Source organism: Trifolium pratense, linkage group LG6, assembly GCF_020283565.1.
Source record: "Trifolium pratense cultivar HEN17-A07 linkage group LG6, ARS_RC_1.1, whole genome shotgun sequence".
NCBI classification, from domain to species: Eukaryota; Viridiplantae; Streptophyta; class Magnoliopsida; order Fabales; family Fabaceae; genus Trifolium; species Trifolium pratense.
In genome coordinates, this window is record NC_060064.1 from 22,586,346 (window position 1) to 22,604,005 (window position 17,660).

The 17,660-nt window shown below is 33.5% G+C and overlaps 2 protein-coding genes and 1 pseudogene across 2 annotated transcripts; all 3 read right to left on the reverse strand.

The window, feature by feature from the left end:
- Window positions 1-294: 294 nt before the first annotated feature.
- On the reverse strand, window positions 295-2,821 carry LOC123892818 (heat shock cognate 70 kDa protein-like). The gene is made up of 3 exons (XM_045942689.1): window positions 2,778-2,821; window positions 2,457-2,679; window positions 295-1,932 (listed from the first exon to the last, which is right to left on the reverse strand). Exons 2-3 carry the CDS (start codon window positions 2,674-2,676, stop codon window positions 308-310), a joined length of 1,845 nt encoding a protein of 614 aa, XP_045798645.1. The 5' UTR covers window positions 2,677-2,679; window positions 2,778-2,821; the 3' UTR covers window positions 295-307.
- A 1,266-nt stretch (window positions 2,822-4,087) lies between these two features.
- LOC123891924 lies at window positions 4,088-5,806 on the reverse strand (annotated as a pseudogene).
- Window positions 5,807-9,116: 3,310 nt separating this feature from the next.
- Window positions 9,117-17,072, reverse strand: LOC123892819. The gene is made up of 7 exons (XM_045942690.1): window positions 16,578-17,072; window positions 15,188-15,338; window positions 14,970-15,095; window positions 14,795-14,875; window positions 11,289-11,481; window positions 9,816-10,086; window positions 9,117-9,705 (listed from the first exon to the last, which is right to left on the reverse strand). Exons 1-7 carry the CDS (start codon window positions 16,942-16,944, stop codon window positions 9,461-9,463), a joined length of 1,434 nt encoding a protein of 477 aa, XP_045798646.1. The 5' UTR covers window positions 16,945-17,072; the 3' UTR covers window positions 9,117-9,460.
- Window positions 17,073-17,660: the final 588 nt, after the last annotated feature.

Below are 17,660 nucleotides of genomic sequence, written 5' to 3' on the forward strand. Positions count from 1 at the left end.
TCTTGCAACCGATGTGGGACTTCTTAACAGCATGATTACCAGGCATCTTGGGAATGGTATATTCCATATATGAATTGCTCATGAGAAAAAGAAAAAGAGTAACCTTCCGTGCCATGCTAAAAATTTGTTCTCTACTCAATGGACTTCAGCCCAGTCATAAACCATATTATAAACCAAATAACATTGCAAATTTAAATTTTTTCAAACCTTAATTTTTGGCATTCATTGCATACATTGCGCACAAGACAACATAACAGCACTTAAAATCTTATGGAGAAAAAAAAAACCACTAACCAATCTTACTTAGCTATAGGACAATGTTTATATACATCCTATTGAGCTCTTTCAAATGATTCTCAAGAACATCTATTTCTTGCTCGTGATTCTCATCAAGCAAATTTTTGGCCCTTCTAATTGCAGCATCGATGTTCTTGCTCTCTTGTGTGCAGATCTTCAACTTAACATTCTGATTCTTTAAAGCAGTTTCTATTTTGTAAATGCAATCATCCAATTTATTCCTAACTTCAGCCATCTGCAAGAATTTCTTATCCTCATCACGATATTTCTCGGCTTCTTTAATCAATTTCTTAATTTCTTCTGTAGATAACCGTTCACTGTAATTGGTTATTAAAACTTCATTCATAATACCAGTGGATACTTCCTTGGCAGAAACTGTCAAAACTCCATTTTCATCAATTGAAAAACTTACACAAATAGGATGGCCACGAGGTGCAGGTGGAATCCCACAGAGCCTAAAATAACCAAGCAGATTGTTGTGACTAGCTCTAGTTCTCTCGCCCTCATAAACATTTATCAAGCTTGAGTATTGGTTATCCATAACTGTTTTACAACCTGATGAATTCTTGACAGGTATAGGAGTATTCCTTGGAATCACTACAGTCATGCGATCTTGTGTTTTCTCATAACCTAAAGATAATGGTGTAACATCTACCAATACCAATTTTGGAAAATTCTTAACACCACCACTCAACAAAGCAGCCTGCACAGCTGCACCAAAAGCAACAGCCTCATCAGGGTTGATGCTCTTGCACAGATCCTTTCCATTGAAAAAGTCCTCTAATAGCTGCTGCACTTTGGGAATCCTAGAAGACCCACCAACAAGGACAACATCATCTACATTACTCTTGTCCATCTTAGAGTCATTAAGGCAACTCTCAACAGTTTCCATACATTCATTGAAAAGATCCATATTGATTTCCTCAAACTTTGCACGAGTGATCGATGAAGAGAAGTCAATGCCCTCAAATAAAGCATCTACCTCAATAGTGGTGTCAACAGAAAAAGAGAGTGTTCTTTTTGCCCTTTCACACTGGGTTCTCAATCTCCTCAAGGCTCTTGGGTTCCCACTAATGTCCACTCTTTTCTTCCTCTTGAACTGTTCTACAAAGTAGTTCAACATTCTGTTATCAAAGTCCTCTCCACCAAGGTGTGTGTTTCCCGCTGTTGCCTTAACTTGAAAGACCTTATCCTTAATCGTAACAAGAGAGACATCAAACGTCCCACCACCAAGGTCAAACACAAAAATATTCCGTTCTCCAGCACAGTTTGTTCTCTTGTCAAGACCATATGCAACAGCTGCAGCAGTAGGTTCGCTCATTATCCGCATAACATTAAGGCCAGCAATGGCACCAGCATCTATAGTGGCTTTACGTTGAGAATCATTGAAATAAGCTGGCACCGTGATGACTGCATTATTAACTGATGATTCCAAATATGCCTCTGCAATCTCTCGCATCTTTGTGAGGATCATTGATGAAATTTCCTCTGCACACAGGCACTTCTCTCGACCCTTGTACGCAACAGCAACCAAGGGTTTGTTATTTTCATCGGCAACGACTTTGAATGGCCACAACTTCATATCTTTTTGGACAACTTCATCACTGAACTTCCTACCAATTAATCTCTTAGCATCTGAAAAAGTAATGTTAATAATCATTTCAAATGTTGAGAAAAAACATAGTCGTATTACTTTATCTATATGAAATTTAGCCCCAATTTTTTTCAAATGTTGTAAAAATAGTACTTGAAAATGACTAAAATATCCGTACAAATCATAAAAATAACTAATTTAACTTACATTTAAGATATTTTTTTAACAAAACAAACTTAATTCATTTCATTAATCAATAAATGTTCAATACAAAAAGGAATAAACTCAAATCTAAGGAAATGAGCAACCAAATTCGCTTGTACGAACTTTACCTCATAGTTTACAAATGAGGACATAATATGAATAATATTAGCAACAAATGAACTAAAGTCAGAGTTGCTCTTTGCTTCAATCGGATCGCATCAACCAGTAATTGAGAGTTGCCTCTTTGCTTCAATCGAATTTACATTTAAGATATTTAAAGGCCAAAATTGTTATTAAAAATTATTAACAATACAAAAATGACAGTAAATAAATATATAAAGGAACAGAGAATATGATTTACCAAAGATAGTATTTTGTGGGTTGGTAGCAGCCTGGTTCTTAGCTGCTTCACCAATCAACCTTTGTTTGTCAGTGAAAGCAACACAAGAAGGTGTGGTTTTGTTGCCTTGTTCATTGTGAATAATCTCCACTCTGTTGTGTTGCTCTTGCCACACTGCAACGCACGAGTAGGTTGTACCAAGGTCAATTCCCACAGCATGTCCTTCGTATTTTTTCGCCATTATCTTTCCAGTAAACAAAATAAGATCAGGAAAAAACTCAAATAAAAACTATAGAGTACTAGCTAGTAGAAAATGAAATCAGAAGCGTTGCGTTATCTTACCTTGTACTTTTTCTTCTTGTCACACTCACACTCTCTAAGAAACTCTCTTTATTCCAAAGGAAAATGCTCCTTTTATTTCCAAAGGAAAATGCTCCTTTTATATACTATACTATTCAATTCAATTCAATTCAATGATAAGTAGTAGTTGACGATACGTTTGTTTTGGAAAACTGAAGCGTCTCATCGCTGCATTACTTCTTCTGCTCTTCATGGTGTTGAATTACCTACGGTTTCAAGTATTTTCCAAGGGTAGCTAATTATTGCTTTTAACTCAAGGTGTTAAAGATATCCTAATATAGAAATTATTCATTTAATAATATAAGAAATTTAATACTTAAAATTAAAAATGCACAAGTTTTAAGAAATAATTTTTATATTTGGCTCATTAAGGCATGACAATGGAGCGGGATGGGGACAAATTTTGTTTTTCTCAACCCCATAAAGTTCGGGTTTCCCCAAACTCATCCAAATTCTCAAGGGGTATGAAAAGTAGAACCCCAAACTCATACTGGTTCGGGTATCCCTATTCTGTCTCACCTTGATATGGACTTGTATTAAATTTTGGTACATTTTATTAAAAAAAGGTAAAAGTTGAAAACTATTTTATTTCGACAATATTATTTTTTTAAACAAAGAATATAAATAAAAAAAACAACTTTGTTTAATACTCAACTTAAAAATAAAAACAAACACGTGAATATAATATAAGACTTTGTTCAAGGGTTTTAAATTTAAGAGAGGTAAAATGTAAGCTACTAGGTTTGGTTTAGTGGTGAGGGTTTGGATAGTACACTATAGGTCTTGAGTTCGATCCCCAGCTCATTGGAAATAAAAAAAAAGGTAAAATGTAATTAGATATATGTGGAGTGGGTTCGGGGTAGATATCAATGTCCTCATTACCCACCCCACATCCGCCTTTTTAATTCGAGGAAAACCGGAACCCAAACTCAGTCAAATTGGTTTTTCCCCGTCAATATCGGGGTAGGGCGGCCTTTATGGCCATAGAAATGGCTGTCTCCATCACACTCACATAGATTCCTCGCAGGTATAATTCCACCGGAACTAAAGAAGTTATAATTGGCACAAAAAAATACACATCACATAAGAATAATATTAATCATGATAGATGAAGAATCCAAATAAAACATCATACACAGTAAGTAATATCGATTTTTTGTTTTCATTATATGCACGATTACTGAGAGTGTTGGAATGGTACATTCTATAAATGAATTGCTCATTTGAAAACAAGAGTAACCTTCAATGTCATGCTAAAAATTTGATCTCTTCATGGGACTTTGGGCTAGAAAATTTATCAAACCTAAATTAACAGAACTTTATGTAAAGGTTTTGCATTCATTGCGTACAAGACAGCAAGAAACATTTAAAATATTAATGGAGAAAAAAAAAAAACCTAGTTAATCTTGGCTATAGTGTTTTTAAACATATTTTCGAGCTCCTTCAAATGATCTTCAAGAATTTCTATTTCCGCATGCTCTTGTGTGGTAAGCTTTAAGTTTATATTCTGCTTCTTTAAAGCAATTTCAATTTTGTAAACACAATCATCCAATGCATTCTTTACTCTAGCCATCTCTAGGAATTTCTTATCTTCAGCACGGTATTTCTCAGCTTCTTCAATCAATTTTTTAATTTCTTTTGTTGATAGCCTTTCTTTATAATTGGTTATTGTAATCTCATTTGTATTGCCAGTGGAAAGTTCCTTGGCAGAGACCGTCAAAATGCCATTTTCATCAATACCAAAAGACACATGAAAAGGATAGTTGCGAGGTGCGGGTGGCAACCCAGAGAGAGAAAAAGAACCAAGCATATTGTTATGACTCGCTCTAGTTCTCTCCCCCTCATAAACCCTGATCAAGACATAGGTTTGGTTATCTTCAGTTGTAACATAAACTGCTGTCTTCGTGACAGGTATACTAGTATTCCGAGGAATCACTACACTCATTCTATCATGAATTAGCCTCCAACCTAAAGACAATGGTGCAACATCAATCAACACCAAGTTTGGAACATTAGTACTACCTTCACACAGCAACGCAGCCTGCACAGCGGCACCAAAAGCAACAGCTTCATCAGGGTTGATGCTCTTACACAGATCCTTTCCCTCGAAAAAGTCCTCCAATAGCTGCTGCACTTTGGGAATCCTAGAAGAACCACCAACAAGGACAATATCATTTACACGACTCTTGTCCATCTTAGAGTCGGTAAGACAACACTCAACTGTCTTCATGCATTCATTGAAAAGATCCATATTGATTTCCTCAAATTTTGCACGAGTGATCGATGAGGAGAAGTCAATGCCCTCAAACAAAGCATCTACATCTACCTCAATAGTGGTGTCAACAGAAAAAGAGAGTGTTCTTTTTGCCCTTTCACACTGGGTTCTCAATCTCCTCAAGGCTCTTGGGTTCCCACTAATGTCCACTCTTTTCTTCCTCTTGAACTGTTCTACAAAGTAGTTCAACATTCTGTTATCAAAGTCCTCTCCACCAAGGTGTGTTTCCCGCTGTTGCCTTAACTTGAAAGACCTTATCCTTAATCGTAACAAGAGACACATCAAACGTCCCACCACCAAGGTCAAACACAAAAATATTCCGTTCTCCAGCACAGTTTGTTCTCTTGTCAAGACCATATGCAACAGCTGCAGCAGTAGGCTCGCTCATTATTCGCATAACATTAAGGCCAGCAATGGCACCGGCATCTATAGTGGCTTTACGTTGAGAATCATTAAAATAAGCCGGCACTGTGATGACTGCATGATTAACTGGTGATTCCAAATATGCCTCTGCAATCTCCCGCATCTTTGTGAGGACCATTGATGAAATTTCCTCCGCACAAAGGCGCTTCTCTTGACCCTTATATTCAACAGCAACCATTGGTTTGTTGTTTTCATCAGCAACTACTTTGAATGGCCACAACTTAATATCTTTTTGAACAACATCATCACTGAAATTCCTACTAATTAACCTCTTCACATCTGAAAAACAGAAGAATATCAATTCATACTCCATCCGGCCTTATTTTTAAGCAAAAGTTAACAAAATAAAATTGGCCTCAAATATAAGCTAAACTACTAAAGTATAATCAATTTTATTTAATGTTATTCTTCCAAAAATACCCCTCATTAATTGTTACTTTTTAACATGAAATTAATATATCGTAAGGGCTAATTTAGTAAAAATAACAAATTTCTTAATACATGTGATAGAAGAGAATTTTGCTTATAAATAATGTTGGAGGGAGTAACTATTTCTAATCATTCATTTGTTCATAAAAAATAGGCTTAACTATACATTTGGTCCCTTTTAGGTTTCAATTTGGTTCCTTACATTTAAAAGTATCAATTTGGTCCCTTACGTTTATTTTAGGGTTCAAGTTAGTTCTTTCCGTCAATTTTGTCACATGTGACAGTCAATTTGCATATGTGGACTGACAATTGGCACTTGGACACGCTGACAAACGGTGTTAGTGACAAAACTAACGGAAATGACTAAGGACCAAATTGATACTTTTTAAATGTAAGAGACCAAATTGAAACCTAAAATAAACGTAAGGACCAAATATGTAGTTAAGCCAAAATCATATATAGCAATGCAATAATAACAATACCAAAGATAGTGTTTTTTGGATTGGTAGTTGCTTGATTCATAGCAGCATCACCAATCAATCTTCTACTCTCATGCTGTTGTTGGCTGAAGAATACAAAATCGTTCGCGAATTTGAAATTACATATATTTATGGTAAGAAACCGTACATTTATTTATTTATTTATTCGAAAATGCTAACATGAGTTTGTTTTAGCTTTAAAAAAAATTGATTTTCTCTTTGTATTTCTAAAAATGATTTTTATGATAACTTAATTAAAAATACTAAAAATTATTTTAAATTCATCTTTCTATAAATTAAAAGAGTGATTTTAACGTTTAATAACTTTTTTTACTTAAAGTTTTTATTTTTGTTTCTTTAATTGTTGTATCAAGACGCTGTTTAGCGTAACCCTTATTTAGTTTGTTGTACAATAAAGTTCATGGATTTTGTCCATATATCAAAGGACCGGACAACTTTATCTAGATTTGAATTTGGGATCTCGTAGTTGTTTATGTGAGTTTATGTGGTGGTTACTAATTTGTCTAAGACAAAAATATTATGTATTATGTCTCTTTGTGTATAACTCATTTGATAAAGATATTATAATTTTCATTTTTTGAAAAATATATTTGATAGAATAAATCAATAAATTATTTCTTATTTTATCATGTTGATAACCTAGCTCAAATTCAGGATACGATTTTTTAACTATAATGATAAGATAGGATAAGTTTTAGAATTAACTTATTATATTTGTTGCCTCACCAAACACTTAGTTGAAATAGAATATAATATAATTAGCATATCATGTCTCTTATCCTGCAGAGCAAACAGACTCATAATGAATTAGTTAAATTACAGATTAGTCATAGTTTTTTTTTTTTGAACGGCAAATTGTTAGTTGTTAGTGTATTATATTGATATGTTAGTTTTCTCCTTGCAATGACTTGAACCCTGGACCTCTAACTCCTTAATCAATAAAATAAATAGAAAAATATTTATGAACTAGAACTTCGACCCGTGCGGTGCACGAGTCTAATTAGCCTAATATGTAACAAAAAATTGTAATATTAAAATGTATTTTAGAAAAACTTTATTGTAAGCAAAGAATGCGGGTTTGATTCCCACGGTAGACAAATTTATTTTTTATTTTTAAATTTAAAACTGCAATAAAAAGAGAGAGAAAATGGGCGGCAAAAAGATTAGGTCTATTTAATCTAATATGTAAAAAAAAAAAAAAATTGTAACATTAAAAATTAGTTTAACAATAAATTTATAAAAATGTTCATACAACACAAATTACGGTATGTTATGAAATACTTCTTTATAGGTTACATTGGAAGTGTTATTCGTATTTTCACTGTGTTCGTCGATAATTAATATTTTGAATCCTTCTCTAGAAGCAACTTTTGAAATTTCTTCATCGCCAACACCCAAAACTCATTCAGAAAACAATCTCATTTATTCAATGTCTGTACACGAAGCACCACTGAGAAGCGTCATGTTTTTACTCAATGTTAAACCTTCACAAAAATTCCAAAGAACCAAATAATTGATAGTAGTATGAACAACTTCTGACCTTGTACCAAATAATTTTAATCACAATTGATTTATTTGTCATAGTGGTTGAAATGTTGTATTGCAATGAAAGGTTGTGGGTTTGATTCTTAGCCAAAACAAAATTGTATATTTTTTTTATAAAATACTGCAAAATAAAAATGGAGGGAAAACAAATTAGGTTTAGGGTTTGATTATGTATACAAACTTATATTATAAGAGATTTTAGGTATTGTAAAAGTTTGACAATTTCAATTTTTCTTTTTTATAATAGAAAATACAGTATGTATCTTTTAAAAATCGAATTTAATTTTTATATATATATATATTGTCGGAGTAAAGTTATTTTACACCTGCATCTGACATATTATGTAATAATGTGTTTTAAAACACATGACAGTGTTACATTCATTAAATGATGTGACAACACAATATTGAATGCATGTGTAAAATAATTTTACACTAACAATGCACAACAATTAAACTCTTTTTGAAAACTGAAATTGATTAATAACTCTAACTGAAAAACCGGTTTTAAAATTCAAAAACTACTTTTTTTTTTAGCCAAAATCCAAAAAGTGGTTTTAAACCTAAAACCGATCGTAAAAGTGGTTATGAATATAATCAGTTATTAAACCAATTTTATGAAGACAAAACCGATAGTGAGAGTTGGGTTGAATATCTGGTTATAACAATCGGTGGTGGATTGATCATGGATTCATGGATAATTTTTTTGGATAATCCAACTTTTCTCAACCCTACTTATATAAGCAAAAAATAGTTTTAGGTTCCTCGAGTAAAACATGTATCTAAACTTTATTTGATCCAAATACATGTTTTATTCATTGAAGCTAAAAAAATTATTTCATTGTTTATATTCAAAATCAGAGTAAATATTCAAAATCAGAGTAAGTATTTGGATAATATGTTAATTATAACGAGTCTTTTTGGTCTTTGTACTCTTTGTAATTTTTCCTTATATTAAAAATCAAAGAGTGGTCCCATAAGTGTCCGTGCGTAACTACTAGAAATATTATAAGTTCAAACTTCAAATTCTCTATTTCTCTATACTTAAAAGTGTTATGCTAGTCACTAGACTATTAGTGTGATAAGTTGAAATCCTATTCGTTCGAGTCTTATGCATGAAAAAAACATGGTTGAAACGAGAGATCCCACTAAAAATAATCAGCCAAATTCTCTTAAAGTTATCAATCATTGAAAAAGTCACTACATACTTTGATTACCCGTAAAATGGATACTGCCAACACCACAAGAACATGTCTACAACTAACCAAAATGAATAACATTCAGAGTGAGAATTATAGCAATGATACAAATGAAGGATATAAAACCATGTTAGCCCTTTTGTCACCATATCCCACACAGTCAGAAACATCGATCCACGGCAGAAATTACACATCAGCCAAAGTACAAACCCAAATATGAGGGTTCTTTTCCTTGGTCCATGAAGCCAAGAAACACAAAAGCCATTCTTTCTTTTTTTTTTTTTTTTCCTTTCATTAGTTGGACCATACATGAACAAGACCATGTCTATTACCAGTATATATCTCGTTCCGGTCTTCATCATAAAAGAGAGCAGTTATGTCCTCCAAAGCCTCTGCAACCGAGCTCTTAATTTGAGCCGAATCAATTTTTTTGCAGCTGCAAGTATTACTGCAATCGTCCACCTTGGCGATGCAATTTGCAGCATTAATTTTTGCCACACATTTCCCCGTCAAGATGTTGCTCACATTGATGGAACCGGCTGTGTCAAGATGAAAATTACTGAGATGTTAAATCAATGTAACAAATTAAAAGATATTCATGATTACTCTATTCAAAAATCAAAGAATGACTAATCTTAGAGACAATCACCATTGGCTTCCATCCATTGATCTTCAGCGTCAGCCTTGCAGTAAGAGATAATCAGGTCCTGATCACTTGTTATGTATATGTTGTTTGTGTTACAGTCTGGATGCCATAACAGGTGATCCTCGAATGACGTAACAAGTTCCCCGCGGAAGTTCCATACAGATACTGTTCGGTTTCTGAAAGTAAGGAATAATTGATTCTCGTACAGAAAGATAAATGCTGATGGAGTCATGAACTCGGTTCTACTTACCTCCATCAGCTCAAAACTTCGTACCTATAATAAAATTACATTAGCAATTTAATAGTTATAAATTAATTAAATATTGACTATAAGAATCCCCTAAATTGGAGGGGGGAAATAAGGCATGGAGTGAGATGAAATATATTATACAGGGTTCCATTATATTCCATAACATTTTAGTAATCCAAACAATGAAACCCTATCTCATTCCATTCACTTGCATTTCATCTCATTTCACCAATCTAAAATATAGCCTAAGATATTGGTTAATCATGAAATGAAAATTATCAATTGAAAAGTACACTAATATATTGCTATGTAAAACACTACATGATTTTCAACAAGAACTTCACATTATAGATCCCCTTAACCAATGCTCTTAGGGCCGTGATTAACTGGCAGAAGACATAAGCTCGTAGCTAAACCTATATAAATTGAATCAGCCATCAGCTGGCAGAAGACGTAAAAGAAGTTACACATATATAAAACTAAGGGGACACCTAATATGACCGGTGGTCCTCACTTTCTTACTGGTGATAGTCAGTTGAGTTGTTTATATATCCGGTTATCAGCATCATAAAATTAATGAAACTTAATTGCTTATGCACTTTATTGTTTTTAAGAATCTCTCTCTAACTTTCCTATGTGCTCAAGTTATCGCATCAGCTGAAAGATGTTAAAAAGAATTAATCACAGAGCTATGGTTTAAAATTACAGGGTGCTGAAGGTTTGGTCAAGAGAGCTAATTAACTTAACGGCGCACCCTTGACAGATCTGGTGATGGATGTTTCTGAAGAGGAAAAGAAGGAACATTTAACGGTGACAAGTTTTTCTCCCCCAGCTAAATTTTTAAAAGTAGACTCATAACAAAAAGGTGAATTAGACTTAATGGCTGAGATTTAAATTTCACCAGTTCATGGTGAAATATTCCTAACACAGACAAAGAAGCTGCTTAATGATTAAATTGGATTTATCAACCCATATGTCTAACCATGGTATAGAACTATCTTTTGCCAGCTGTTGAAAGATTTATTCGCTTGTGGAAAAGACGAAAAAGTCATCACCAACCATGACTTGATATTTTAAAAGATTAAAAAATAGAAAATGACCTGCTATAAGCCTATAACTAGTTATGCAAAGGAGGCCCACGGTTAGACCACTTTAAAAAGGTCCTATATTAGAGGGACCTTAAAACAGATTTTCAAATAAAAGGTAAAGGTAAAATGAAGCCTTACATCAAGAATCTGAAGGTTCTCATTTTCCTGCTTGACTAGAAGCTTTTCATTGAATTGCTCTATGAAGTCCACTTTCTTATTCCGATGAAGAAGATGATTGAATGCTTTAAGAACTGTGCCATCCTCAATGGATATAATCTTGAGTGGAATATGACCAGTTGCTCTATTGAAGATTAATAACATGATGCCAGGACTATATCAAAAAACGAAGTAATGAATAAATAAATCAACATTTGTTTGAGAAGAGCTCATGTAACAAAAGAAGAAAGTAATTAGAACAACTAGAAGAAGATTTCAAACAGAATTGAAGTTAAGAGATTTTCTACTAATAAAATAAAAAACAGAGTAAATAAATCTTTGTATAAAGACCACGTGCTTTACACCAAATAGAAACCAAATCTTCTCAAAGATGAGAGCACTATGCTACAACCAAATGAACCCAAATGTAGCATGGATTACAAATTGCCACAAAAATACAGCTTTTTGGATCTATTAAAACAAATTAAGGTAGTTAACAAAAAACTGGTCCAATGACCTAAGATTCTCCAGAAATGCTAAACAAATAATTCCATGAAGAAATTACTTTCCACGAAGAAATTACTATAGAAGGATCCTATGTTATCACCAAACTTAACATATCAGGAGCGTTGTATTGTCCAATGCCCACAAATCTGTAGCAAGGCATCGGTCTATTAAACAATGCTGTCCAAACACAAGAATTATCCTTCAAGGCTTTGGGTTAGAAATATATTCATTTAGATGATAATAAACTCATTGAATGAGTTGGGAATTAAAAAATAAAAAATTGTATGGAGACAGCCTAGAAGGATAATGAGACCAAATCCTTTTATCTAAACAATATGACACGACAAATTCAAGAACATCAACCTTGTTACCAATTTAGAGGATTCCATATCATTTAAGTCAGAAATGGAAATACTATTGGGCTCAAATGGTTAATGAGCTCCCTCTGGGACAAGTCATTCAAGAGAACCCGAGTTCGATTCTGGTGGAAACAATTCTTGACCAGACTTTACTTACCTCGCGGCCGAACTCTGGATTATCGGGGGGGGGGGGCTTCCCCTGGGAACCAGAGGGTTAATACCAAGAAACAAATGGAAATACTAAAAAAAGAAGTTGAGTCTTGAACACTAATAGAGGATAGGAGAATTGTATAATAAAGATAGACGATAAAGTTAAGCAAAAACCAAAATGAAAGAGGAAAATCCTCTAATGGTTCTCCAAAAGATAGCAAGAACCACTGCCTATCTTTAGGAAAGCAATGGTTTAGCAGTAATATAAAATGTGAGATAAATTTTGGATAAACTAAATGAAAAGCTTGGGTTCCTGTATTAGCAGTGTTGCCAATTGCGGATGGTAGAAAATAGCGGCTTGTTCGAATCCTGCAATGCTACATAGTTACGGTGCCGCAATAGCCACTATTTGAAATTACATCATACTAAATAGCATATCACGGAACAATAGTGTCTTTTGTCTTGTTCAAATTCTGCTTTACAATAATGTTATATCGCCACTATAGTGTTGCTATTTGACCACACTATGCTAAAGGAAATGTGGTTCCATAGAAATATGACATAGCTAGTTACCTGCCAGAGCAATGTTCTTAAAGACCATATTTTCAACATCCAAACTCAATCCTTCTTCCTTCTACTTTTGAACATATTACTATATACCCAGAGGAAAGCTAAAACAATCTTAAATACAGCATTACCCACATCATTTTGGTGCCATCATCATACTGCAAATGAGAGACTACCAGCCCTTCCGACTATCCGAGTCCATCATGGCTGCTCTAATGGACTTGCTAATTGCTATTGCTTTGGAGAACGTCCCGTCACAAAACCTGAGATAAAGGATCTCCTTTCCCCAGCAAATCTGCAATTATGAAATCAAGGTTTTGGCTCTCCGTTGAAAACTACAAAATGGCACCATACGATTAATCCTGGAAAGCAACTTCTCAATCTAATAGTAAACCACTCCTTCTAAAAGCTAATCCATCAAACCCCAACCCACTGAATCAGAGTTTCTCAAATTCTAATTAAGCACAAGACTTTTTTGACCTTTTTTTTTCCTACTTTAACTCCTTATCTATATACATACTCCAAACCCCAAATAGCAGTAATTCCTCATCATCAAATGGTCTTTCTTGGAAAGAAGCCTTTTCCAAAGTTATAATAGTCCACAAAATAGCCATTCCCACCCTTAGGCTCTGTTTGGCAAGCTGGCTTATAGCTTATAAGCTTGTTTGGTTATTTGAGCTGTGTTTGGTAAACAAACTTCTCTCACTAGTTAATAGCATTTTTTGAGATGCTATTTCAAGTAGCATTTGAGCTTGTAGCTTTTCACGTTTCTCACAATGTTCTCCTCATTATTTTAATTTTATTACTTCTATAACCTTTTGTAAAATAAAATAACTACCCATTAATTCAAATAAAACTACTCCATCATGGTGATGGCTTCAATTCACTATAAAAATTCTAATCATGATAATAAGTTCAGAATTAATTCATATCCAGTTATTAATTTTTGAAAATATCGTGAATACAAAAAAGCCAAGAACATCAAATCAAGCATGTTTGACAAGTCCAACGTTCAAATTTGAGCCAAATTATTGGATTGAAACCCCATTTCGGTTCTGCACAATCAATAATCATCATTGTTTCATTCTTAAGTCAATAAGCACTACATGTAGTTAGATCTACACCATAGAATGTTAGAAGCACCAACAACAATATGTAGCTGCACTCTGAAGTCAATAAGCTGTTTTTACAATTGGTGCCAGAGAAATCAACGAACAACTTTTACATTAAGTTACACAAACTGAACCAGTACAAAGGAAAGAGGTAGGAATGCTCAGCACAGGGCGGTGCAACACGGCGTGTCGCAGAGATTTTTGGACGGCGTGGTGCTTCTCACTTCTTAGATTCAAATTTTTTGTTAGAGTTGGGAAGGAAAGAAATAAGTGAAGAAGCGAGAGGATTGGATCAAAAACCATATTCATTTTTTTTTCCTTAAATGATTTTTATACATTTAAAACTAAATATATTTAAATTTTAATAATATGTACTTTTATGCATTTTATATTTACAACAGCTAAATTTACCAAACACTTTAATTTCATTCGACTAGCTTTTCAACTATAAACTATCATCTAATTTATAGCATAATTTGACCAAACATAGCCTTAGCCTACTTCATCTAAGTCTTTTGTCTCCAACAGCTTTTCTTTCTCAACAAAACCTGCTCAAAATCATTTAACCTAAAAAACCTTTTGTCACATTCACTTGTTGGAAATCCATCAATGACCTACTCAGCCAGCACCTCAACTTCTTTGAAGTATTTCTTTTTCGATGTGATGTGTGTGGTGTGATGCAGAATATGGTAATGATTATGCTCATGACTTGACAGAATTGATTTATCAAAATGGAGTTTTTGCAGGTACCGAAACAGTGAAGCAGAAAGTCAATCTGGAAACAAGAAAGTACCTGATCTTGATCTCTTGAACGTGCTTATCTGAAATCGAGTATAGCAAAGTGTAGTTTTTAAGATCAAAGACCTTGTATATACTGTTATCATTGGATAGAAGCGGGTAAGGTAGAATAACCGGTGGAAAAACACACATTAGAAGTGGAATAGAAAGAGGAAGAGTGCCGGAAGTACCTATCTTGTGCAGAGTATGTTAGGACCTTTGCATTAACGTCATCAAATTCTACAAATCCAGGCCATTTTAAAGACTCGGACTGGAAAAGAGGAAAACCAGCATCCGGCTTGGCCCTCCTTATGTACCTAGGAACATAAAGAAATCAATACGTAAGTAACATACATTTTACACAATTAAAGGAAAAATTTGAATGCACAACCACGGAAAATGCACGCACTCAATCCTTGTAGATCTGCATTTCAAAGAACTGAAATTCTCAGTAGCATAAACAGACACGGTAATAAGTGAGTCATTGTTCTTGTTGTAGAAGAGACTGCGGATGACTTCGTCAGGGCAGACATTCAGAAAGCAAATCCTTTCATTTGTTTCTGCATGGAATTCGTATATTAAAAACCGGAAACTTGCTAAACTTTTGATTACCAAAAAAACATGGAAACTCGTAACTTCTATAAAATTCACCAATGATTAAACGCGTGAGATTTCAACCATTTATGGACTGGTGAATCAAATCCAAAACAAAAGGACAATAATAAATTATAATCCATATAAAAAAACACAAAAGTAAAGACTTTGCATATAAATTTGATTTGACAATGACAATTCATGCATAAAAAATCAAAATCGTGGCTTTTATTCAAACACAGCAAAGACAATATATGGAGAATGGGAAATGAAATTCACATACTAAATATCAAAAGTTATGGTTTATATGCAAATGACCTCAACAGCATTGACACTTTTGATCAAAGATGTGTCTGGTGTCCAACACTACATGGCACAGACACATGACACTATATTCAATTAATTAATTTTCTCAAATCATTACTAGTGTTGTTAATGTGTTAGTGTCGTGTCCAGCGTTCGTGTCTATAGCAAATGACAATAACTCGTATACAGGTAGTGAGCAATGCCAATTCATAAAATAAAATAAAAATGGTTTCTCTACAAATGAAAGTGACTAATATGTGGGCAACGAACAATAACGAACCCAGATTCCCTACTAGAAAAACATGCAGTCAAGTGAACTGATGAAGATCAAACGGCTCGTATTCTAACTTCACCAAATCAGCTTGGTAGTATATTGACTTCACCAAATTGACTTTCTAATACATATAGCAATACGAACCGTTTGACCTTCATCTAACAATCGAGATCCACGCTACACAACTGCAGAGAATCCAAATCCAATAACGTTTTTTATCATACCTAACAAAATAAAATCAAAATTCATGACTTTTATACAAATATCACATTGACTAATAGTCTAATACATGGCAATAAGTTATAGCAAATCATACTAATAAAAATCAAAAGTCCTAGTTTTTCTACAAATATGAAGATTAATATCACAAGTAATAATCAATGGCTCTCTTAATCATGTGGTCAAGTTCACTGTCGGTGCATATCGAAAAACATATGTTTGGAGATGTCCAACCCTTAATTGGAATCTCAGTTACTCTATACCTTGGTTTACTCATTCATACAAAAATATTAAAAAGACAAGATTTTTATACAAATATAACAAATACTAACACTAATTCATATATGGGTAGTGAAAATTCATCCATAAAAAAATAAAATAACAGTGATGAATAAAAGAAACTAACCTCTACTAAAAGCAGCACAGAGACCAGAATGAGCAAGAGCAAAGACAATATTCTTAGCAGCAACGATCTCAACAACCTTAGTCCTTTTCATCAAAAAGGGCAAGAAAGGTTTAGGAGAATATTGACATTTAGGGTCATGAGTGTCAAATTGATGAATCAAACGCATGTTCTGGAATCTATGTGGGGAAGTGTCAGCAACAAAAGAACGATGAGGTTTAGGAAAAAGCTCGCGGTTTTGAAGCTTGTTGATGATGTTCTTGTTGTTGATCTTGATTTTTGTCTTGTCACCATTGTTGGAACTTCCTCCTTTGGTTGCTACTATGCGCCGACAAGACCAAACTCCACGCCTCCTTTCATCCATTCTCATCTCATCTCATCACTTCCACCAAATTTTTCATGTCTTTCTTCTCTCTTTCTTGCAAATTGCAATTTTTATTTTATTTTTTTTATATTTTATATATTTCAACTCTTCATAAAAATATATCTTACCAAAACAAAAAAACTTTTCATAAAAATATATATATAGAATATCTTTTCATTGAGTCAAAAATAAAATAGAATATTCTTTCCTTTTTAATTTTTTGGTACCATCTTTCCCTTTCTCTCTCATGATAATATGAAGTTCGGGATGGTTTGAGAGGTAGTAAAATTTTGTAAAAATATTAAAGTTAAATAAAAATTTTGTAAAAATATTAAAGTTAAATAAATTTTGGCTTTGGTCCGTAAATACATTTTAGGTTTTACAATGGTCACTTAAAAAAAAAAGTTCGGATTGGTCCCTTAATCTACATCTGTTTCTCACATTAGTCATTTCCGTCAACTTTTTTTACAAAAAACGTTAGTTTTAGTTGACTAAATTGTGGATGTCATTAAGTGTAAGTGGTCCACGAAAAACCTTATTAATTTTTAAAAGTTTAACCATTGAATTTTTTTGTTATATTTAGAGTTAAAGTTTAACGGAAAGGATCAATATGGCAAACATATATGTCTTTAAGAGACCAACCCGGACTTTTTTTTTTCTTTAAGGAACCATTGTGAAACCTAAAATGTCTTTAAGGATTAATAGACTAATTAAACCATAAA